General features: G+C 56.6%; 1 protein-coding gene across 9 annotated transcripts in view; it reads left to right on the top strand.

Annotated features, from left to right (window-relative positions):
• Positions 1-24307, top strand: part of DOT1L (DOT1 like histone lysine methyltransferase) — a 110356-nt gene that overhangs the window by 37391 nt on the left and 48658 nt on the right. For all 9 annotated transcript variants that reach the window (XR_011699750.1, XM_071577852.1, XM_071577859.1 and 6 more), the window contains exons 5-10: positions 1011-1239; positions 3778-3872; positions 6369-6431; positions 12864-12919; positions 16124-16203; positions 21430-21498. Coding sequence is in view for 8 of the 9 variants with exons in the window: in XM_071577852.1 (XP_071433953.1) it covers positions 1011-1239; positions 3778-3872; positions 6369-6431; positions 12864-12919; positions 16124-16203; positions 21430-21498 (592 nt within the window). In the remaining variant the exon portion in view is untranslated. The remainder of the gene's footprint in view (positions 1-1010; positions 1240-3777; positions 3873-6368; positions 6432-12863; positions 12920-16123; positions 16204-21429; positions 21499-24307) is intronic.

A 24307-nucleotide genomic window follows, 5' to 3' on the forward strand; every position in this document is an offset into this window, starting at 1 on the left:
CCCATCCCTGCCCTCTCTGTGCCACTCCAGCCTGGCTGTGGTGCCCCTGTCCCATCCCTGCCCTCTCTGTGCCACTCCAGCCTGGCTGTGGTGCCCCTGTTCCATTCCTGCCCTCTCTCTGCCACTCCAGCCTGGCTGTGGTGCCCCTGTCCCATCCCTGCCCTCTCTCTGCCACTCCAGCCTGGCTGTGATGTCCCTGCCCCATTCCTGCCCTGTCTCTGCCCTGTCCCTGCCCTGTCCCAGCCTGGCTGTGATGTCCCTGCTCCATCCCTGCCCCGTCCCTGCCCTGTCCCTGCCCTGTCCCAGCATGGCTGTGATGTCCCTACCCCGTCCCTGCCCTGTCCCAGCCTGGCTGTGATGTCCCTGCCCCGTCCCTGCCCTGTCCCTGCCCTGTCCCAGCCTGGCTGTGATGTCCCTGCCCTGTCCCTGCCCCTCCCTGCCTGGCTGTGATGTCCCTGCCCCGTCCCTGCCCTGTCCCTGCCCTTCCCAGCCTGGCTGTGATGTCCCTGCCCTGTCCCTGCCCCTCCCTGCCTGGCTGTGATGTCCCTGCCCCATCCCTGCCCTGTCCCAGCCTGGCTGTGATGTCCCTGCCCCATCCCTGCCCTGTCCCTGCCCTGAGCCAGCCTGGCTGTGATGTCCCTGCCCCATCCCTGCCCCATCTCTGCCCCGTCCCTGCCCTGTCCCAGCCTGGCTGTGATGTCCCTGCCCCATCCCTGCCCCGTCCCTGTCCATCCCTGCCCATCCCTGCCCCGTCCCTGCCCGTCCCTGCCTGTCCCTGCCCTGTCCCTGCCCGTCCCTGTCCATCCCTGCCCATCCCTGCCCATCCCTGCCCATCCCTGTCCATCCCTGCCCATCCCTGCCCATCCCTGCCCATCCCTGCCCCGTCCCTGCCTGTCCCTGCCCCATCCCTGCCCGTCCCTGCCTGTCCCTGCCCGTCCCTGCCCGTCCCTGCCCATCCCTGCCCGTCCCTGCCCATCCCTGCCCGGTGCCCACGCTGTGCTGTCCCACAGTGGAAGGGGACGACGCAGCCGCTGAAGCTGAACACGCGCCCGTCCACGGGGCTGCTGCGGCACATCCTGCAGCAGGTGTACAACCACTCGGTCACCGACCCCGAGAAGCTCAACAACTACGAGCCCTTCTCGCCCGAGGTGTACGGGGAGACCTCCTTCGACCTGGTGGCCCAAATGATCGACGAGATCAAGATGACAGAGGACGATCTGTTTGTGGACTTGGGCAGTGGTGAGTGAGCACTGAGCTGATTTTCATGGAATCCTACAATGGATTGGGTTGGAAAAGCCCTCTGAGATCATCAAGTCCAACCCTTGGGCCAACTCCAGTCCCTTTACCAGATCATGGCACTCAGTGCCACGGCCAAGCTCAGCTGAAAAACCTCCAGGGATGGGGAATCCACCCCCTCTCTGGGCAGCCCATTCCAATCCCTGAGCACTCTCTCTGTAAGGAATTTCTTCCTGATCTCCAACCTAAACCTCCCCTGGCAGAGCTTGAGCCCCCCTTGTCCTATTGCTGAGTGCCTGGGAGAAGAGACCAACCCCCAGCTGGCCAGAACTTCCCTTCACTCAGGGGGTGGCCAAGCAAGGCCTGTCACAGGCAGAGTTCTGGAAACATCCACACCCAAATCTGCAACTCAGCACTGCAGAGGAGCCCCAGTCAGTGCCCTCTGAAGGTGCTTCAGTGGCTTGTGCATCCAACAGCCAGGGAAAACAGGATAGAAAACTGTTCTGAAGGGATCAGAGAATCAGCTGGGTTGGAAAAGACCTCTGAGATCATCAAGTCCAACCCTTGATCCAACCCCACTGGGATCACTCTGGCACTCCGTGCCCTGGGCTGGTGATCCCAGTGGGGTTGGATCAAGATGTGGTGGATTCTCACTCAGTGCCACATCCAGTCTCCTCTTAAACACCTCCAGGGACAGAGAATCCACCCATTCCAGTCCCTGAGCTCTCTCTCTGCAAAGAATTTCCACCTGATGGATCCAACTTCAATTTCCCCTGGCAGAGCTTGAGCCCCCCTTGTCCTATTGCTGAGTGCCTGGGAGAAGAGACCAACCCCCAGCTGGCCAGAACTTCCCTTCAGGCAGTTCCAGACAGTGCTGAGGTCACCTCTGAGCCTCCTCTTCTCCAGGCTGAACACCCCCAGCTCCCTCAGCCTCTCCCCACAGCACTTGTGCTCCAGTCCCTTCTCCAGCCTCGTTGCTCTTCTCTTCTCACTTGGCTTGGAAGAGACCTCTGAGCTCATCAAGTCCAAGCCTTGATCCAACCCCACTGGGATCACTCTGGCACTCCGTGCCCTGGGCTGCTGATCCCAGTGGGGTTGGATCAAGACCTGGTGGATTCTCTGTCCCTGGAGGTGTTTCAGAGGACACTCAGTGCCACCTCCAGTCCCTTCTCCAGCCTTGTTTTCCTCTTTTCTTGGCTGGTTTTCCCCCTTCCTTTCCATATCCACGAAGGGCTACAGATGATCTTGCAGGATAAAGCAGGACTTGGCAGATAAGCATCTTTTCTAGATAATCCCCTGCTTTTTAGGACTGGATTAAACGACCAAACAGATGCCCCAAACCTTCTCTGCAGTGAAATATCAACAATCCAACTCAGTAAACCCCTTGCTGGTTTCTGTTGCTGTTGTTGGATACACTTGGAAAGAAACAATGTTAAAAATGATGTTTGAGAACGAAAGTTGCCTTCCTGAGGGTCATGTTTGCCAAGAATTTTGTGCTGCTTTTATCAGAAAATGGGATTTCTTGACCCTTCCCATGTAAAACACTCAGTGTGGAACCTCAAAATGGGATTTCTTGACCCTTCCCACGTGAAACACTCGGTGTGGAACCTCAAAATGGGATTTCTTGACCCTTCCCACGTGAAACACTCAGTGTGGAACCTGAAAATAAAGCAGATTTTTGCCTCTGACATAATTGTCAGTGTGTCCAAGAAGATTTTATAATTCACTTCAACACTTGTCCTGGGAGACCCCCCCAAAATCTGCCCCACAAAATCTACCCCACAAGTGCAGCAGGTTGGAGGTGGAAGAGGAAATAAGTGGTGAGGAAACCAGGTATGACTCAGGCCCACGTGGAGGGGAGATACTGAATAAGAACAGGCTGCTCTTTTTCTTGGTAAAATCTGGTTCAGAGCAGGAAAAGACTTAAAAGAATTTCCCCTCTTACTGGATGGATTGGCAAGTTTTAAATCAAGTGTGTTTGGGGTTTGTTGCTGGTGTGATACAGGATTTCTGGGGGAAAATGTTTATTAAAAATGTAGTTTAAATTTAGACTACAACCAGCTCTAAACTTGAATACATCTTCAGTGAATTTCTTTTTTTACCCACATTTCCTCCCCCAGTGGGACTGATGTCTGAAGTTTCCTGTCAGTGACTGATGTTGACATGAGACATTCAGAAAGGCATCAGAGCTGACAAACTGTTTTCCATCTGGAAAGGAAAAAAAAAATTGCCAGGGATGCTCCCAGTTGTTTGTTCAGGAAGGTCCCAGCAGGTCATATCTGGAGCCCTGTGGTGGAACAGGCTCAGGCATTGGCTCCTTTTCCCTGCTATCCTCAGAAATTCCTGATTTTCCTGCTCACCTTGAGGCTGAGCAGCACTTGGGGAGTGGGAATGACTTCAGGAACCCTCAAGTGTGGGAATATCACACAATGAGAGCTGGAGTGACAGCACTTTATCTGCTCCTTCCCTGGGCTCTGCCCACTCCCCTCTCTCCCTGCAGTGCTTTGTGCCCTCACTGTGGGGGTTTTTCCCCCCCTGCAGGTGTGGGGCAGGTGGTGCTTCAGGTGGCTGCAGCCACCAACTGCAAACATCACTACGGGGTGGAGAAGGCCGATATTCCTGCCAAGTACGCCGAGGTGAGTGCAGTGCTGGGCTCTGGGGGGGCTGCTGGGCTCTGGGGGGGCTGCTGGGCTCTGGGGGGTCCTGAGGGGCTCTGGGGGGGCTGGTGGGCTCTGGGGGGTCCTGAGGGGCTGCTCTGCTGGGCTCTGGAGGGGCTGCTGGGCTCTGGGGGGGCTGCTGGGCTCTGGGGGGTCCTGAGGGGCTCTGGGGGGGCTGCAGGGCTCTGGGGGGTCCTGAGGAGCTGCTCTGCTGGGCTCTGGGGGGTCCTGTTGGGCTCTGGGGGGGCTTCTGGGCTCTGGGGGGTCCTGTTGGGCTCTGGGGGGTCCTGTTGGGCTCTGGGGGGGCTGCTGGGCTCTGGGTGGTCCTGAGGAGCTGCTCTGCTGGGCTCTGGGGGGTCCTGTTGGGCTCTGGGGGGCTGCTGGGCTCTGGGGGGTCCTGTTGGGCTCTGGGGGGTCCTCTTGGGCTCTGGGGTCCTGCTGGGCTCTGGGGGGGTCCTGAGGGGCTCTGGGGGGGCTGCTGGGCTCTGGGGGGTCCTGAGGGGCTCTGGGGGGTCCTCTTGGGCTCTGGGGGGGCTGCTGGGCTCTGGGGGGTCCTGAGGGGCTGCTCTGCTGGGCTCTGGGGGGTCCTCTTGGGCTCTGGGGGGGCTGCTCTGCTGGGCTCTGGGGGGGCTGCTCTGCTGGGCTCTGGGGGGTCCTGTTGGGCTCTGGGGGGTCCTGGTGGGCTCTGGGGGGTCCTGAGGGGCTGCTCTGCTGGGCTCTGGGGGGTCCTGGTGGGCTCTGGGGGGTCCTGAGGGGCTGCTCTGCTGGGCTCTGGGGGGTCCTCTTGGGCTCTTGGGGGTCCTGGTGGGCTCGGGGGGGTCCTGGTGGGCTCTGGGGGGTCCTGAGGGGCTGCTCTGCTGGGCTCTGGGGGTTCTGAGGGGCTGCTCTGCTGGGCTCTGGGGAGGCTGCTGGGCTCTGGGGGGTCCTGAGGAGCTGCTCTGCTGGGCTCTGGGGGGTCCTGTTGGGCTCTGGGGGGTCCTGTTGGGCTCTGGGGGGTCCTGAGGGGCTGCTCTGCTGGGCTCTGGGGGGTCCTGTTGGGCTCTGGGGGGTCCTGAGGGGCTGCTCTGCTGGGCTCTGGGGGGTCCTGAGGGGCTGCTCTGCTGGGCTCTGGGGGGTCCTCTTGGGCTCTGGGGGGTCCTGAGGGGCTGCTCTGCTGGGCTCTGGGGGGTCCTGCTGGGCTCTGGGTGGTCCTGAGGGGCTGCTCTGCTGGGCTCTGGGGGGTCCTGTTGGGCTCTGGGGGGTCCTGAGGGGCTTCTCTGCTGGGCTCTGGGGGGTCCTGTTGGGCTCTGGGGGGTCCTGAGAGCCTGCTCTGCTGGGCTCTGGGGGGTCCTGAGGGGCTGCTCTGCTGGGCTCTGGGGGGGCTGCTGGGCTCTGGGGGGTCCTGAGGAGCTGCTCTGCTGGGCTCTGGGGGGTCCTGTTGGGCTCTGGGGGGTCCTGCTGGGCTCTGGGGGGTCCTGAGGGGCTTCTCTGCTGGGCTCTGGGGGGTCCTGGTGGGCTGCTCTGCTGGGCTCTGGGTGGACCGCTGGGCTCTGCGGGGTCCTGTTGGGCTCTGGGGGGTCCTGAGGGGCTGCAGGAGAAGCAGGAGCTCAGGGTGAGCTGTTGTGGTGGGTTCAGGGTGGGCTACAGGAAAAGCAGGAGCTCAGGGTGGTCTGCAGGAGGCACAGGAGCTCAGGGTTGGCTGCTCTGCTGGACTCTGGGTGGACTGCAGGGCTCTGGGTGGTCCTGTTGGGCTGCAGGAGAGGCAAGGGCTCAGGGTGGGCTGCAGGAGAGGCAGGGGCTCTGGGTGGTCTGCAGGAGCTCAGGGTGGGCTCCAGCCTGGCTGTCCCTTGGTTCCTTTGGCTCAGGGTGGGCTCCATCCTGGCTGTCCCCTGGCTCTCTGAACTCAGGGTGGGCTCCAGTCTGGCTGTCCCCTGGCTCTGGACTCAGGGTGGGCTCCATCCTGGCTGTCCCCTGGCTCTGGGCTCAGGGTGGGCTCCATCCTGGCTGTCCCTTGGCTCTCTGGGCTCAGGGTGGGCTCCATCCTGGCTGTCCCCTGGCTCTGGGCTCAGGGTGGGCTCCAGCCTGGCTGTCCCCTGGCTCTGGGCTCAGGGTGGGCTCCATCCTGGCTGTCCCCTGGCTCTGGGCTCAGGGTAGGCTTCACCCTTCCCAATCCCTCTGGGATTATGTGCCAGGAGCTGCTTAAGCTTGGGCCATTTTTAGTGCTGAGCAAGGGAAATGCTTTTCTTACAACATGGAACTTCCATGAGGAAAGGGGGAAGGGATTCCAGCTTTGCCTTGGCTGTAATGAAGTAAAAATTGTGGTTTTTTTGGAGGAAAACTGAACAGCAGGAGCTGTTTGTCTGCCTGTGCTTGGAATGGGAATGGCCAAACCCCTCCAGCATCCCAGCCCTGGGGGTCAGGGGGCACTGGCAGGGCTGTCTGTGCTGTGCCATGGCTCTGTCCTGAGGTCTGGGCTTGTTTCTCCTCCTCTTGCAGACCATGGACAGGGAGTTTCGGAAGTGGATGAAGTGGTATGGGAAGAAACACGCGGAATACACAGTGAGTGCCACCCCCCCAGCCCTTCCCAGCCCTTCCCAGCCCTTCCCAGCCCTTCCCAGCCCTTCTCAGCCCTTCCCAGCCCTTCCCAGCCCCAGGGAGGCCACAGCTGCTCCCACCCTGGCTGTTCCTGCATCCTGGGAATGATCCCAAGCCATGCTCCCACCCTGGGGGTGGGATTGGGGGTGGGTGGGCACCTGTGGCACAGGAGGATGCCCTGGGGGTGTGATTTGGGGTGGGTGGGCACCTGTGGCACAGGAGAGGACACCTTGGAGGTGGAATTTGGGGTGGGTGAGCACCTGTGGCACAGGAGGATGCCCTGGGGGTGTGATTTGGGGTGGGTGGGCACCTGTGGCACAGGAGGGGATGGATTTGGGCTGGGTGGGCACCTGTGGCACAGGAGGGGATGGATTTGGGCTGGGTGGGCACCTGTGGCACAGGAGGATGCCCTGGGGGTGGGATTGGGAGTGGGTGGTCACCTGTGGCACAGGAGGGGATGGATTTGGGGTGGGTGGGCACCTGTGGCACAGGAGGGGCCACCTTGGAGGTGGGATTGGGGGTGGGTGGGCACCTGTGGCACAGGAGGGGATGGATTTGGGGTGGGTGGGCACCTGTGGCACAGGAGGGGCCACCTTGGAGGTGGGATTGGGGGTGGGTGGGCACCTGTGGCACAGGAGGGGACGGATTTGGGGTGGGTGGGCACCTGTGGCACAGGAGGACCCCCAGGAGCTTCTGATGGTTGCAGGTGTGGATCAGAGGGGGATTCCAGAGGTGTCAGAGCTGGAAGGACCCCCGGGGTCCCTGAGCCCCTCTGGGGCACAGCTCAGAGCAGCCCTGTGATCCTGTCTGTGCCAGGATTCCCTGGCACCCTGAGCCAGAGCAGGGATTCCTGCAGCACTCCCCGTGCCCTTTGCTGCCCAGGCCCTGCTGCTGCCCCGTGGGGGTCTCTGCCACCCCCTGGACCCCTGAGCTCCCTCTCCAGCAGGTCCTGCAGCTCAGGCAGGGCCAGAGCAGCCTTTCATTCCAGCTGTTCATTCCAGCTGTGTGTCCCAGCTGTTCCAGTGGCAGCCACATCTCTGGTGTGTGCAGAGCCCTCCCCACATCCCCCGTGGCCTGGCTGTGGTGCCACAGTGAGGAGGGTTGGCTCTGTGCCCCTGGTTATTTTTGAAAGGAACAGGAGCCTAAAAATAAACCCTGTGTACTTTTCCAGGCAGAAGGGACTGGGTTTGGGAGCCAAATGTTTGCAGGGAGGCAGCTGGAATGAGCCAGCCCATCCTGCCTGGGAATTTATGGCTCTGGGAGCTGCTCAGGCACAGACTCTGCAGCCCTGGAGGACACCCCAGCCCTGGGGACATCCCAGCCCTCCCCCAGCCCTGGGGGACACCCCAGCCCTGGGGACGTCCCACTGGGGGACACCCCAGCCCTCCCCCAGCCTTGGGGCCACCCCAGCCCTGGGAGACATCCCAGCCCCCCCCCCAGCCCTGGGGACACCCCAGCCCTGAGGGACACCCCAATCCTGAGGACATCCCAGCCCTTCCCCAGCCCTGGGGACACCCCAGCCCTGAGGGACACCCCAATCCTGAGGACATCCCAGCCCTTCCCCAGCCCTGGGGACACCCCAGCCCTGGGGGACATCCCAGCCCTCCCCCAGCCCTGGGGGACATCCCAGCCCTGGGGGACATCCCAGCCCTGGGGACACCCCAATCCTGAGAACATCCCAGCCCTTCCCCAGCCCTGGGGACACACCAGCCCTGGGGGACATCCCAGCCCTCCCCCAGCCCTGGGGACACCCCAGCCCTGGGGACATCCCAGCCCTCCCCCAGCCCTGGGGACATCCCAGGCCTCCCCCAGCCCTGGGGACATCCCAGGCCTCCCCCAGCCCTGGGGGACATCCCAGCCCTGGGGGACATCCCAGCCCTGAGGACATCCCAGCCCTTCCCCAGCCCTGGGGACACCCCAGCCCTCCCCCAGCCCTGGGGTCATCCCAGCCCTCCCCCAGCCCTGGGGGACACACCAGCCCTCCCTCAGCCCTGGGGACACCCCAGCCCTCCCCCAGCCCTGGGGGACACCCCAGCCCTGGGGGACACCCCAGCCCTGGGGACATCCCAATCCTGGGGACACCCCAGCCCTCCCCCAGCCCTGGGGGTCATCCCAGCCCTCCCTCAGCCCTGGGGACATCCCAATCCTGAGGACATCCCAGCCCTCCCCCAGCCCTCCCCCAGCCCTGGGGGACATCCCAGCCCTGGGGACATCCCAATCCTGGGGACACCCCAGCCCTGGGGACACCCCAGCCCTGGGGTACATCCCAGCCCTGGGGGACATCCCAGCCCTAGGGACATCCCAGCCCTCCCCCAGCCCTGGGGACATCCCAATCCTGAGGACATCCCAGCCCTTCCCCAGCCCTGGGGGACATCCCAATCCTGGGGACACCCCAGCCCTGGGGAACACCCCAGCCCTGGGGGACATCCCAGCCCTTCCCCAGCCCTGGGGACATCCCAATCCTGAGGACATCCCAGCCCTCCCCGAGCCACAGGGGCCTGACCTGCCCCAACTCCTGCTGCTGCAGCCCTTGAGTTCTGTGACTGCATTTTCCTCTCCAGTTCTTGTTCCACTCTCAGAATTCCAGTAATTCTGAGAGTGAAATACTCTCTGAGCTGTCTGGAATTTGAGGGGAATTCTGTGGGATTCCCTGTGTGGGTTGATGGAGAAGGAGCTTCTTCCCTCCTTTTAGGGAGTCATTTGTTGAGCTCCAGTGGGTCAATACTCAGATATCTCTGTGCCCTCCTGGAGAGGAGCAGGACACCAATCCAGGAATCACTGCCTTGTTTCCAGAGGGGAAAAAACATCCAATTTCCTCCCAGGCACAGCTGACCATCTGGTTATTTCTGCTCTGCAGTGTTTTTCCTGGGAGACTTTCCCTTCCCTCAGCTCTTGGCAGGGCTGAGCTGGGCAAGCAGTGCCATCCAAAATGAGATGTGGCCAAGCAGGGCTGTGGTTCAGTGGAACTGGCAAATGGCTCTGGCTTGAAAATGTCCCTCCTCCATGGGTGACACCCAGTTCAACGTGGGATTTGGGTTATAACTGCCTATGGGACCAGATGGGATCCATCCCAGGGTGATGAAGGAGCTGCAGAAGAGCTTGCCAAACCGCTCTCCATCATCTTCCAACAGTCCTGGCTCTCTGGGGAGGTCCCAGATGATTGGAGGTTGGCCAGTGTCACCCCAATACACACAAAGGGCTGCAAGCAGGACCTGGCAACTCCAGGCCTGTCAGCCTGACCTCTGTGCCTGTCAGGGTTATGGAGCAGTTCATCCTGAGTGCAATCACAGAACCTTCAGGGTGGACACGGGATTAGACCCAGCCATGGTGGGTTTAGGAGGGGCAGGTCCTGTGTGACCAACCTGATCTCTTTCTACGATCAGGTGACCCACCTGGTGGATGAGGGGAAGGCTGTGGGTGTGTCTGTCTGGACTTCAGCAAGGCCTTTGACACTGTCTCCCATAATATACTCCTGGAAAAGCTGGTAGCCCATGGCCTGGACAGGTGTACCCTCTGCTGGGTCAGGAGTGGCTGGAGGGTCGGGCCCAGAGAGTGCTGGTGAACGGAGCTGCATCCAGCTGGTCACCAGTGGTGTCCTCAGGGGTCTGTGTTGGGTCCAGTCCTGTTTAACATCTTTAGTGATGATTTAGATGTGGGGATTGAGTCCATCAGCAGCAAATTTGCTGATGACACCAAGCTGGGAGGGAGTGTCGACCTGCTGGAAGGCAGGAGGGCTCTGCAGAGGGATCTGGAGAGACTTGAGAGATGGGCTGATTCCAATGGGATGAAGTTCAACAAGGCCAAGTGCAGGTCCTGCCCTTTGGCCACAACAACCCCCTGCAGCGCTCCAGGCTGGGCACAGAGTGGCTGGAGAGCAGCCAGGCAGAGGGACCTGGGGGGACTGAGGGACAGGAAGCTCAACAGGAGCCACCAGTGTGCCCAGGTGGCCAAGAAGGCCAAGGGGATCCTGTCCTGGATCCAAACTAGCGTGGCCAGCAGGACCAGGGCAGTGACCCTTCCCCTGGACTCTGCCTTGGTGAGGCCACACCTTGAGTGTTGTGTTCAGTTCTGGGCCCCTCAGTTGAGGCAAGAGATTGAGGGGCTGGAGCGGGGCCAGAGAAGAGCAACGAGGCTGGAGAAGGGACTGGAGCACAAGTGCTGTGGGGAGAGGCTGAGGGAGCTGGGGGTGTTGAGCCTGGAGAAGAGGAGGCTCAGAGGTGACCTCAGCACTGTCTGGAACTGCCTGAAGGGAAGTTCTGGCCAGGTGGGGGCTGGTCTCTTCTCCCAGGCACTCAGCAATAGGACAAGGGGGGCTCAAGCTCTGCCAGGGGAAATTTAAGTTGGATATCAGAAAAAAATTTTTTACAGAAAGAGTAATCAGGCATTGGAATGGGCTGCCCAGAGAGGGGGTGGATTCACCATCCCTAGAGATTTTTAAACACAGATTGGCCGTGGCACTGAGTGCCATGATCTGGTAAATGAACTAGAGTTGGACCAAGGGTTGGACTCGATGATCTTGGAGGTCTTTTCCAACCCAATCGATTCTATGATTCTATGATTCTCACCAGGGGCTGGACAACCACAGGGGGAATCTGGAGCCCAGTCAGGCCCAACAGCCACTTAGTTTGGGTTTCAAGCCCTTGGTGTGCAGCTTTGTGTTTGCAGCAGTCTCATGTTGCTCTGGCTCTTTGTTCCCTCCCAGGCTGTGGCTTTAGGGCTTTTTTAGATGGTTTTCTTTCCCCTCTTGGTGTCTGAAATCCCTGTGGAGACCTCACAAACTGGTGGTGTGGGGAGGGAGGACTTGCAGGAATGGCTGTAACATGAACACAGTTACTTGTCCTGGGGGATTTCTTGACTGTGTCTTGGTTACTCAACCATGTTTGAGTTACTCTTGTTACTCTTCTTCACTACAAGACCAGAAAGGACTTTGAGTCAAAATTCTCTCTTGAGATTCATTCAGAGCTGGTCTCCATCCACATGCAGAGCTCCAGAAAAAAAGGGTCCCATATATGAGGTGAAAAAGCCTCTCCCTAGAACTGATGCTGCCCTGAGTTTCTGGTTTGGGTTTTGCCAACAACCTGGGTTGGGTTTTGGAGTTCAGGGACATCAAAGTGCATCCCCTCCCAGCAGGTGGGAGAGCACAGGTTGGAGTTGTGGGTTTAATGTGATTCCAGCCCAGCTGCTTGGTGGGACAGGCACTTCTGGCTCCCCTGAGTGGCTCTGACTTGCAGTTTTCAGTGTTTGGTCTCTCCACTCTTGGCAAAGTTCTTGATTTCTTATCTGAGAACCCTCATTGTTCTCTTTTCTCACATTCCTGTGTGCATTTGGACTTGTTTTTTTCGTGGTTTTTCCCCTTTCTTTCCCCCCTGGAAGCAGCCCCAGTGCTCTTGGCATCTGTGGCTGTGCCCTTCATGGGGGTTTGTCACCCCCTCTGTGGCTCTGGTGCCCTCTGGGGCAATGCCCAGCCCAGCCAGGGGGTGAGGGAGTTGTCTCAGTGTCTGCTCTGACTCCTGAGCTCCCACCCCATGGGAATTAGGGCTGCCATGTGAAGTCCTCCCTTCTCTCCATCCAGAGAAATCTGTGCAGAAAAAGCCTCCTGAGCAGCCACTGTTGTTGCTTTGATGTTGTGGGTCAAACCATCCCCTCAGCCCTTCAAAGGGTGGCATTGTCAGTAATTACAGAGTTGCATCTCATTTTCCCCTCTGCTCTTCCTCCCCAGCCTCCTCCTCCTGCCTTGTGGCACAGCAGAGTCTGGCCCATGGATTCCTCTCTCATTCCCAAACATTAATCTTTGTGTTAACCTGGCACTTGATGTGGTGGCACCAGGAAGCTGCTCCACTGAGCTCAGAACTGTGTTTATTTTCTACTAAAGCCCTTTGTGTTCCTGCATTTCCAATTTCCAGGTGTTGGAAGCACCCAAGGCTTGTCTTCAGCACCCCCTAAATCAGGTTGAGTGCAACAAGAGACTGGATTTGGGCTCCCAGGGCTGAGGGGGGACCACCAAGTGTTATGGGTTCACCTAGGTGGGCCTAGATTTGGGCTCTGAAGTGTGGACTAGGCCAAAGCTGTCAGCTGTTAGCCCAGCCCAGCTCAAGTCAGCTGACAGCTTTGGCCTAGTCCACACTTCAGAGCCCAAATCTAGGCCCACCTAGGTGAACCCATAACACCAAGCCATGAGTTTGGAGTCTCCACAGAGCACTGAGGACACCCCAGAGACCCTTCCCTGCTCCCCCCATGGCAGGAGATCAGTGGGAGCCCCCTCTGGCTCACCCCTCTGTGCTTCCCAGAGCCCCCACTTGGCCTTGGCTGGTTGGGATCAGGGAGCTGGTTCAGGGTTTGTCCCTCTGCAGAGGAACACCATTAACTCCTGTGTGTGTCTTTGTGTCTGTTTTTCAGCTGGAAAGAGGTGATTTCCTCTCAGAAGAATGGAGGGAGAGAATTGCCAACACAAGGTAGAGCAGAGCACTGAGTGCTGCTGCAGGGGCTGCCTGGCTGGGAGGTTGGAGGATGGAAATTGGGAGCCTGGCCAGCTTTTTCTAGAGAATTTCCATAGCAAAGCCCAAAAGTTGGATCTGCCAGCTCTTAAATTGGCCCCTTTAGATCCTGTGAAAGGCTTTCAGTGCCTGTCCTGTGGTGTTACACACAGAGGTGGAGCCAAGATAAATTCTGCTTGTAGAGAAGCAGAAACCTCCCATTTGTTTTGCATCCCCTGCAGTTGCTGTCAGGGATTCTGGCAGTGCCTTCACTCTCTTGGCTTTTGGGGCTCCCTTTCCCTTTAATAAAAAGCAAAAGACCCCAGTGAGTCTGTTCTAAATTGAAGATTAATTTCAGCTAATTGGCCTGTCTTTGTGTGCAGAGCTGCACAGAGGGTCACACTCCTCCTGGAGGGAGCAAATCTGTTAAAAGCCATAAAAATCAGCTGTGCTTTTAAAGCTTTGTATTCTTTCAGAAGAAAACCCCCTTTATTTTGAAGTGACCCTGAGTGTTTTGGGAGCTGTGAGTGGCCAGGGAGGTGCTGGGAGGTGACATGTCACCAACTGTGTGTCTCAGAGCTCTGGGGCAGAGCCCAGGGAGTGCTTTGGGTTGGGGAGGTCCTTAAAGCTCATCTCATTCCCCCCCTTCCCATGGGCAGGGACACCTTCCAGTGGCCCAGGATGCTCCAGCCTGGCCATGGACACTTCCAGGGACTGACCAGGGACCAGGACATGGCTCTCCATGGCCAAGTGCCACATGGAATGAGCCCTGCAGGACGTGTGTTCCATGTACAAACTGACATCTGCACACTCTGGCTCTTTCCCCTCCTGCCCTGCATGTTTTCTATTCCCATTAATATATTTGGCTCTTTGCAAGGCCCTTTTTTGGCACATGAGGAGGAGGAGGAGGAGGAGGAGGAGGAGGAGGAGGAGGAGGAGGAAGGAACACCCTGCTGGCTCTCCCTGCCAGGAAGGGTTTCCCAAATTTCCAAGAGTTTTTTTTTTTTCCCTTGGTACATAAATATATTTTTTCCTTCGTGGTTTTTCCCACCTTTGGCTGCTGCTCTTTAACTCACTGTGCTTGTTGGACACATTTCATGTGTGGAAACTCTGGCAGGGGTTTCCTGCAGACCTTTCCCAAAGGGATCAGCTCCTTTTGTGGGAATGAGATGCTGGAATGGCTTTTAGTGGTTGCTTTTCATAGAACCATAGAATGGTTTGGGTCCTTTAAGGACCTCAAAGCCCCTCCAGTGCCACCCCTGCCATGGGCAGGGACACCTCCCACCAGCCCAGGGGGCTCCAAGTTTATCCAGCCTGGCCTTGGACACTCCCAGGGATGGGGCAGCCACAGCTGCTCTGCCCAACCTGTGCCAGGGCCTGCCCACCCTCCCAGCCAGCAATTCCTTCCCAATATCCCACCTAACTCTGACAGTTTAAAGCCAATTTTCCAGCACATTAAACAAGAAGAAAATTGTCCCCACCCAGGCAGGCAAAGAGAGGCAAGTAATTGATTTTCAGAGCAACACCTCAGTAGTTTGGGGCAGGAGGTGAAGGATTTGGAGCAAAGCTTCCAGCTGGAAGGGAGTGGGAGACAGATCCTGAGGGGTCACACAGAGCCCCAGTGCCCACAGGAGGCAACACAGGAGATAAATCACAGGATCATGGAATAGCCTGAGCTGGGAGGGACCCCCAGGGATCATCCAGTCCCACCCCTGGCCCTGCACAGACACACCAACAATCCCACCCTGTCCCATTGTCCAAACCCTCCTGGAGCTCTGGCAGCCTTGGGGCCGTGCCCACTGCCCTGGGGAGCCTGGTCAGTGCCCACCACCCTCTGGGGGCAGAACCTTTCCCTGAGATCCATCCCAACCCCCTGGCACAGCTCCAGCCATTCCCTGGGTCCTGTCCCTGGTCCCAGAGCAGAGCTCAGGGCCTGCCCCTCCACCTCCCCTCGGGAGGAGCTGCAGCCCCCGAGGAGTCTCCCCTCAGTGTCCTCTGCCCCAGCTGAACAAGCCCAGTGCCCTCAGCTGCTCCTCAGACCCTTCCCCACCTCCATGTCCCTCCTTTGGACACTCCAACAGCTTCAGATCCTTCTGACATTGTGACCCCCAGCACTTGAGGTGAGGCTGCCCCAGCTCAGAGCAGAGCAGGACAATCCCCTCCCTTGAGCAGGTGTGACCCTGTTGGTTCCTCATCTCTCCCTGGTCCCAGCCAGCCCTTCCAGCAAACAGAGGAGTCTCTGGGTTACACGTGGCCATTGGAGACTTCTGAGATCCATCCCAACTCCCCTGGAGCTCTGGCAGCCTTGGGGCCGTGCCCACTGCCCTGGGGAGCCTGGTCAGTGCCCACCACCCTCTGGGGGCAGAACCTTTCCCTGAGATCCATCCCAACCCCCTGGCAATTCCATGTGCAGCTGCTCAGCCGCTTCCAAGAAGTGCTGAGGGCTCTTGTTGCACTTGACTTTTTTTCCAGGAACAAACCCCCTCGTTGGGTTTTTTTAACCCAGAAAGAAAGAATCAACCCCTCTCTTGTGGGGAGACACCAAGTGTGGGTTCAGGACAGGAGGAACATGCTCAGGTGTCACTGTCTTAGGGCATTGCAGGGAATTCCCAGCTGGAAGAGCAGCAGGTTGCTCAGAGAGGTTGTGGATTCCCCATCCATGGAAGTGTCCGAGGTTGGACAGGGTTTGGAGCAACCTGGGATAGTGGGAGGTGTCCCTGAAGGAGCTGGGAGGAGGTGACCTTTGAGAGCCCTCCCACCCCAAACCATTGCATGGTTCTAAAATAGACTTTGCTATTTTACTGTAATATTTGAAAGGCAAGAGAAGAGTTGCCAGCCTGAGGTGGGGGCTGTGGTGCCCTCCATGGGTGCAGAGTGGTGGGAATTGCTCTTCTGGTGTTGGATCTCACCCTGGCACAGCCTGAAGACATTTGGAATGTTGTTTTTCTGTCAAAACTCGCAGGCCCTGACAGGGCAGGACACCTGGAAATGCCATGAATGTCTGAAGGTCAGGGCTGGGCAGTGTGGGGGTCCCTGTGCTGGGGGAGGTGTTGGGTGGGTGGGAGCAGCTCTGGAGTTGGGGACAGCACTTTGGTGGTGGCAGGAGTGGCTGTGCCGTGGCTGTGCCATGTCTGGGGGTGCTGAGGGGTGTCCTTGGCCATTCACCTGCCCCTTCCATTGCAGTGTCATCTTTGTGAACAACTTTGCCTTCGGGCCCGAGGTGGATCACCAGCTGAAGGAGAGGTTTGCCAACATGAAGGAAGGTAAATCCAGCTGGAGGACTTTTCCCTGGAATTGCTGCTCCTGTGGGAGCTCCTGTGGGAGCTGGGCTGAGAGAGGGCTCAGTTAGAGCGGTCAGAGCCAGGCTGGGGTTTGTTCTGTGCCTTGGGGATGTGTCTGCACCACAGTGGGTGTTTCTTGGGCTTTCCACGTCCCACCTCAGTGTCTCCTTGGAGGCTCCTCTGTGTGGGGAGGCTCTGGGGCAGAGTTGGGGTGGGAGGAGCTGCTGCTGTTTCCTCACCTCTGATGGGAACCTACAAACCATGCAACAGCCTAGACCAGAATTCCTGATGCCCTGGAAGTGTCCAAGGCCAGGCTGGATGGGGCTTGGAGCAACCTGGGCTGGTGGAAAGTGTCCCTGTGGGATGGGATGGGCTTTAAGGTCCCTCTCAACTCAACTCAACTCAACCCAACTCAACCCATCCCAACCCAACTCAACCCAACTCAACCCAGCCCAACTCAACCCAACCCAACCCAACCCAACTCAACCCAACCCAACCCAACCAATCCCAGCCCAGCCCAACCCAGTCCAACCCAACCCAACCCAACCCAACCCAACTCAACTCAACCCAACCCAACTCAACCCAACCCAACCCAACCCAACTCAACCCAACCAAACCCAACCCAACTCAACTCAACCCAACCCAACCCAACCCAACTCAACCTAACCCAACCCAATTCAACCCAACTCAACCCAGCCCAACCCAACTCAACCCAACCCAACTCAACCCAACCCAACCCAACCCAACTCAACCCAACTCAACCCAACTCAACCCAACCCAACCCAACCCAACCCAACTCAACCCAACCCAACCCAACCATGCTCTGGCTGCAGAGGCACTGGATGGCCAGTCTGTATTTCCATGTAAAATTAATTTACTGGGTTCTTCTGTTTGAAGTTGTCACATTTGGTGCTCAGTGTTAACCAAAGAGTGATAAAATAGAATTAATTACACACTAATGAGGAAGTGCTCAGGGATTGGAATGGACTGCCCAGAGAGGGGGTGGATTCCCCATCCATGGAGGTTTTTCAACTGAGCTTGGCCGTGGCACTGAGTGCCATGATCTGGTAAAGGGACTGGAGTTGGACCAAGGGTTGGACTTGATGATCTCAGAGGTCTCTTCCAACCCAAGTGAGAAGAGAAGAGAAGAGCAACGAGGCTGGAGAAGGGACTGGAGGTGGCACTGAGTGTCCTCTGAAACACCTCCAGGGACAGAGAATCCACCAGTCTTGATCCAACCCCACTGGGATCAGCAGCCCAGGGCACGGAGTGCCAGAGTGATCCCAGTGGGGTTGGATCAAGGGTTGGACTTGATGAGCTCAGAGGTCTCTTCCAAGCCAAGTGAGAAGAGAAGAGCAACGAGGCTGGAGAAGGGACTGGAGCACAAGTGCTGTGGGGAGAGGCTGAGGGAGCTGGGGGTGTTGAGCCTGGAGAAGAGGAGGCTCAGAGGTGACCTCAGCACTGTCTGGAACTGCCTGAAGGGAAGTTCTGGCCAGCTGGGGGTTGGTCTCTTCTCCCAGGCACTCAGCAATAGGACAAGGGGGGCTCAAGCTCTGCCAGGGGAAATTGAAGTTGGAGATCAGAAGAAATTCTTTGCAGAGAGAGTGCTCAGGGATTGGAATGGGCTGCCCAGAGAGGGGGTGGATTCCCCATCCCTGGAGGTTTTTCAGCTGAGCTTGGCCGTGGCACTGAGTGCCATGATCTGGTAAAGGGACTGGAGTTGGCCCAAGGGTTGGATTGATGATCTCAGAGGTCTTTTCCAACCCAATCCATTCTATCATTCCATGACATGTGGGTGTTGTCCAGGGAAGGGGGTGGAGCTCCAGGAGCAGCTGAGGGAGCTGGGGGGGCTCAGCCTGGAGAAAAGGAGGTTCAGGGGTGACCTTCTGACTCTCTGCAACTCCCTGATGGATCCAGGGGAGTGTTGGGATCTTCTCCCAGGGCACAGGGACAGGAGGAGAGGGAATGGCCTCAGGCTGGGCCAGGGGAGGGTCAGTTTGGGTTTTGGAGACATTCCTTCCTGGAAATGTGCTCAGGCACTGGAAGGGGTGGTGGAATCCCCAGCCTGGGAGTGCTCAACCATCATGTGGATGTGGCACTTGGGGACATGATCAGTGGTGGGTCAGGGTGGACTGTTGAACTTCATGATCTTTAAGGCTTTTTCCCACCTCTAATTCCATGAAAATGTGGCCACCAGTTGGGTGTGTTGGGAAGCCAGTTGGGTGTGTTGGGAAGCCAGCTGGGTGTGTTGGGAAGCCAGCTGGGTATGTTGGGAAGCCAGTTGGGTGTGTTGGGAAGCCAGTTGGGTGTGTTGGGAGACCAGTTGGGTATGTTGGGAAGCCAGTTGGGTATGTTGGGAAGCCACTTGGGTGTGTTGGGAAGCCAGTTGGGTGTGTTGGGAAGCCAGTTGGGTGTGTTGGGAAGGCACTTGGGTGTGTTGGGAAGCCAGTTGGGTGTGTTGGGAAGCCAGTTGGGTGTGTTGGGAAGCCAGTTGGGTGTGTTGGGAAGCCAGCTGGGTGTGTTGGGAAGCCAGCTGGGTATGTTGGGAAGCCAGTTGGATGTGTTGGGAAGCCAGTTGGGTGTGTTGGGAAGCCAGTTGGGTGTGTTGGGAAGCCACTTGGGTATGTTGGGAAGCCACTTGGGTGTGTTGGGAAGCCACTTGGGTATGTTGGGAAGCCACTTGGGTATGTTGGGAAGCCAGCTGGGTGTGTTGGGAAGCCACTTGGGTATGTTGGGAAGCCAGTTGGGTGTGTTGGGAAGCCACTTGGGTGTTGGGAAGCCAGTTGGGTGTGTTGGGAAGCCAGTTGGGTGTGTTGGGAAGCCAGTTGGGTGTGTTGGGAAGCCAGTTGGATGTGTTGGGAAGCCAGTTGGGTGTGTTGGGAAGCCAGTTGGGTGTGTTGGGAAGCCAGTTGGATGTGTTGGGAAGCCACTTGGGTGTGTTGGGAAGCCAGTTGGGTGTGTTGGGAAGCCACTTGGGTATTTTGGGAAGCCAGTTGGGTATGTTGGGAAGCCCCACTGGGGACAGCAGTGACTGGGGACACCTCTGACCCCTCCATGGCTCAGAGTGACTCTTTTCTTTGCCCTTCACCCCTGGGAGAAGTCAGAATTTTATTGAGCTGTGGCAGAAATGCCAAAAATAGCTGTTTCTGAAAAGAAAAATGTGTGGTGTGAACAAAGACTCTGTGGCTTCCCCTGGCACGGTCGGTGCTGACATAAATGATGCCACTTCTGGGCTCTGTTACAAACCAGAAAACCCCCAAAGTTGAGCTGTTTGCTTTAATTTTACTCATTTTTTATTTTTTTTTACTTCTTTAATATTGGCTTGAAAACTGTGGCAAAGTGGGGCTGGTTCAAACCCTTATTTTTTATTTTATTTTTTTTTACTTGTTTATTATTGGCTTGAAAACTGTGGCAAAGTGGGGCTGCTTCAAACCCTTATTTTTTATTTTTGTTTAATGTTGACTTGAAAACTGTGTCAAAGTGGGGCTGGTTCAAACCCTTATTTTTTATTTTTTTTAATATTGGCTTGAAAACTGTGGCAAAGTGGGGCTGCTTCAAACCCTTTTTCCAATCAACAAACCTCATTTCTCTTCCCAAAACATGCCCAGGCTCTGCCTTGGGCTGAATGACCCCCCAAAATACCCCTGAAATGGGGATTAGTGACCTTGAAATTAAAAGGCTTTGGGGGGTTTGTGTTTAAAATACCAACCAGGAGGGAGAGAATTGAAATTTCTCCACTTATTTTTAATTTTTTTTACTTGTTTAATATTGGCTTAAAACTGTGGCAAAGTGGGGCTGGTTCAAACCCTTATTTTTTATTTTTGTTTAATATTGGCTTGAAAACTGTGGCAAAGTGGGGCTGGTTCAAACCCTTATTTTTTATTTTATTTTTTTTTACTTGTTTATTATTGGCTTAAAACTGTGGCAAAGTGGGGCTGGTTCAAACCCTTATATTTTTTTTTTTTTTTTTACTTCTTTAATATTGGCTTAAAAACTGTCAAAGTGGGGCTGGTTCAAACCCTTATTTTTTATTTTTTTTTACTTGTTTATTATTGGCTTGAAAACTGTGGCAAAGTGGGGCTGGTTCAAACCCTTTTTCCAATCAACAAACCTCATTTCTCTTCCCAAAACATGCCCAGGCTCTGCCTTGGGCTGAATGACCCCCCAAAATACCCCTGAAATGGGGATTAGTGACCTTGAAATTAAAAGGCTTTGGGGGTTTGTGTTTAAAAGGTGCCAACCAGGAGGGAGAGAATTGAAATTTCTCTACTTTGCCCTCTGAGAATTCATCGGGGTTTTTTTGTTTTTTTTTTTGTTTTGTTTTTTTTTTAACCAGGGATTTGAAATCTTTCATTTCAAAGTGATCCTTCAGGTGTCATCTCAAAGCTTGACTTGCCAGGGGAGACTGTCAGGAGGAGAATGAACTAATTGACTTCTTTTAACGATGCACAAGGGGTGGTTTGATAGGGCTGCTCTTCAGGGCTCTGCACTGGGTTATATTTATGTGCTGGTTTAAAGGTGAACCAGCAGGGAGAATGAACTCACCACGAGAGAGATTATAAGTCAGACCTAAAATTTAATAACAATATTACAATAGCAACACTGACCCACAAGGGAAATTGCTTTCAACTCACAATACCCCAGCAGTATAACCCAGTGTCCTGGGGCACAAACCCAAGGGGGTTTGTTTGCCCTTGTGCTGAGACCCCTGTGGTTCCCCCAAGTCCAGAGCAAAAGGAAAAGAAAAACCTGTTGGTGCAGGCGAGGGCTGTGGTCTGGGCAAGAGCAGTGATCTCCTCCTGTCGAGGTCCTGCTGCTCCTCTGGATCCGACGAGAAGTTCCCGAGGTCTTCTTACCCACCCCTTATGTACCCTCAGGGAGCTCTCAGTCCCTCCCCCTGGGCGGGGACTCACCCAATGGGTGATTAACTCTGGGAGCCAGGGGGTGTTGTTGGACCGTTGATGGCCCATTAGCAGCTCCGCCCCCTCAGGCTGGGTGTGAAGGTGATAATGGCTCCCTGGGCAGCTGCTGCTAATGGCCCATTGTCCTTGGGGAATGAATAGAGGGGGTGGAATACACAGCTTTGATCACCCCCACACAGGGTTAGCTGGTCCCTCCTGCTGAACTAGGACAATTTAATAAGTAATTATTTTTAGAACAAAGAATGGAGCTGATTTTGCCTTTTTTTTTTCTTTTTTTTTTTTCCAGGTGGGAGAATTGTGTCCTCAAAACCTTTTGCACCTCTAAACTTTAGAATTAACAGTCGAAACTTGAGTGGTATGATTGTCCTTTTAATTGTTCCTTACACTTGGGGGTTCTTCACTCTCTGGGGGTTTTGGTGCTCTTGGGGGTTGTGGGAAATGAGTTGGAAATGCTGTTGGGTTTCAGATCAAACTGCCTGAAATCCCACCCGGTTGTGGAACAAACAGACACTTCCATGGGGTTTGTGCTGCTGGAATTTGGGGTTTGTCCCTTCAGTGGGGCCCTTTCTGGGGCAGCTTTGGGGGCTGAGGAGAAACAAGGGCTGAAAGGGGAGGTCATTTCTGTGGCCACAAAGAGCTGAAGAGGCTCCTGAGTTCCACCAGAGCCACCAAAGCTGGAGGGGTGAGTCCCACCAGGTGTGTCCCATCAGGTCAATCCCACCAGGTCAGTCCCACCAGGTCAATCCCACCAGGTCAGTCCCACCAGGTGTGTCCCATCAGGTCAGTCCCATCAGGTCAATCCCACCAGGTCAATCCCACCAGGTCAGTCCCATCAGGTCAATCCCACCAGGTGAGTCCCACCAGGTCAGTCTGGCCAGGTCAGTCCCACCAAGGTGAATCCCACCCGGTCAGTCCCACCAATGTGAATCCCACCAGGTCAGTCCCACCAGGTCAGTCCCACCAGGTGAGTCCCATCAGGTCAATCCCACCAGGTGTGTCCCACCAGGTGAGTCCCACCAGGTGAGTCCCACCAGGTGAGTCCCACCAAGGTGAGTCCCACCAGGTGAGTCCCACCAAGGTGAGTCCCACCAGGTGTGTCCCACCAGGTGAGTCCCACCAGGTGTGTCCCACCAAGGTGAGTCCCACTAGGTGAGTCCCACCAAGGTAAATCCCACCAAGGTGTGTCCCACCAGGTGAATCCCACGAGGTCAATCCCACCAGGTGTGTCCCACCAGGGGGAGTCCCACCAGGTGTGTCCCAGCAGGTCAATCTGACCAGGTCAGTCTGACCAGGTGACTCCCACCAGATGAGTCCCACCAAGGTGAGTCCCCACCAGGAGTGTCCCACCAAGGTGAATCCCACCGGGTCAGTCCCACCCAGGTGAGTCCCACCAGGGTCAGTCCCACCAGGTCAATCCCACCAAGGTGAGCCCCACCAGGTGAATCCCACCAGGTGAGTCCCACCAAGGTGTGTCCCACCAGGTCAATCCCACCAGTCATTATTCCTGAAGGTTGGGAGTTGTGCAGCCAGGCTGGGAGAGCTGGGAGGGTTCACCTGGGAGACCTCAGAGCCCCTTCCAGAGCCTGAAGGGGCTCCAGGAGAGCTGGAGAGGGACTTGGGACAAGGGATGGAGGGACAGGACACAGGGAATGGCTTCCCATGGACACAGGGCTGGGACAGGTGGGATATTGGGAAGAAATTCCTCCCTGGGAAAGTGGGAAGGGGCTGGAATGGATTTCCCAGAGGATGTTCCATCCCTGGAAGTGCCCAAGGCCAGGCTGGACCAACCTGGGACAGTGGGAGGTGTCCCTGCCCAGGGCAGGGCTGGCACTGGGTGGGCTTGGAGGTCCTTCCATCCCAACCCAGTCTGGGATTCTCTGATTCCATGAACGTGGTAAGAGTATGGTGTGAAGATGGGACCAACCTAAGGGGGCTCCAGGATATCCCAGAGAAGGACTTGGGACAAGGGATGGAGGGACAGGACACAGGGAATGGCTTCCCAGGGTTAGGTGGGATATTGGGAAGGAATTCCTGGCTGGGACGGCTGGAATTCCTGGTTGGGATGGAATTCCCAGAGAAGCTGTGGCTGCTCCATCCCTGGGAGTGTCCAAGGCCAGGCTGGACCAACCTGGGACAGTGGGAGGTGTCCCTGCCCAGGGCACTGGATGGTCTTTAAGGTCCTTCCAACCCAAACCATCCTGGGATTCTCTGAAATGTTGAACTTTGAACTCCTGTGCTGTTCATTGTCCAAACAAACCTCTCCCCACACCCCAGTGATTTGGGACCTCATTAACCATTGACTCCCTTCTGGGGCACCTGGAGGGGTTTTGGGACCTCATTGACCCCTGACTCCCTTCTGGGGCACCTGGAGGGGTTTTGGGACCTCATTAACCCCTGACTCCCTTCTGGGACACCTGGTGGGGATTTGGGACCTCATTAACCCCTGGGGTCTGCCCTTCTGAGACACCTGGTGGTGATTTGGGACCTCATTGACCATTGACTCCTTTCTGGGACTCCTGGAGGTGATTTGGGACCTCATTAACCCCTGACTCCCTTCTGGGGCACCTGGTGGGGATTTGGGACCTCATTAACCCCTGGGGTCCACCCTTCTGAGACACCTGGTGGTGATTTGGGACCTCATTGACCATTGACTCCCTTCTGGGGCACCTGGAGGTGATTTGGGACCTCATTAACCCCTGACTCCCTTCTGGGACACCTGGAGGTGATTTGGCACCTGGAGGTGATTTGGGACCTCATTAACCCCTGACTCCCTTCTGGGGCACCTGGAGGTGATTTGGGACCTCATTAACCCCTGACTCCCTTCTGGGGCACCTGGTGGGGATTTGGGACCTCATTAACCCCTGACTCCCTTCTGGGACTCCTGGAGGTGATTTGGGACCTCATTAACCCCTGACTCCCTTCTGGGACTCCTGGTGGGGATTTGGGACCTCATTAACCATTGACTCCCTTCTGGGACACCTGGAGGTGATTTGGGACCTCATTAACCATTGACTCCCTTCTGGGACACCTGGTGGGGATTTGGGACCTCATTAACCCCTGGGGTCCGCCCTTCTGGGACACCTGGAAGTGATTTGGGACCTCATTAGCCATTGACTCCCTGCTGGGACTCCTGGAAGGGTTTTGGGACCTCATTAACCCCTGAC

This window comes from Pithys albifrons, chromosome 27 (assembly GCF_047495875.1).
Source record: "Pithys albifrons albifrons isolate INPA30051 chromosome 27, PitAlb_v1, whole genome shotgun sequence".
In the NCBI taxonomy this organism is placed as follows: Eukaryota; Metazoa; Chordata; class Aves; order Passeriformes; family Thamnophilidae; genus Pithys; species Pithys albifrons.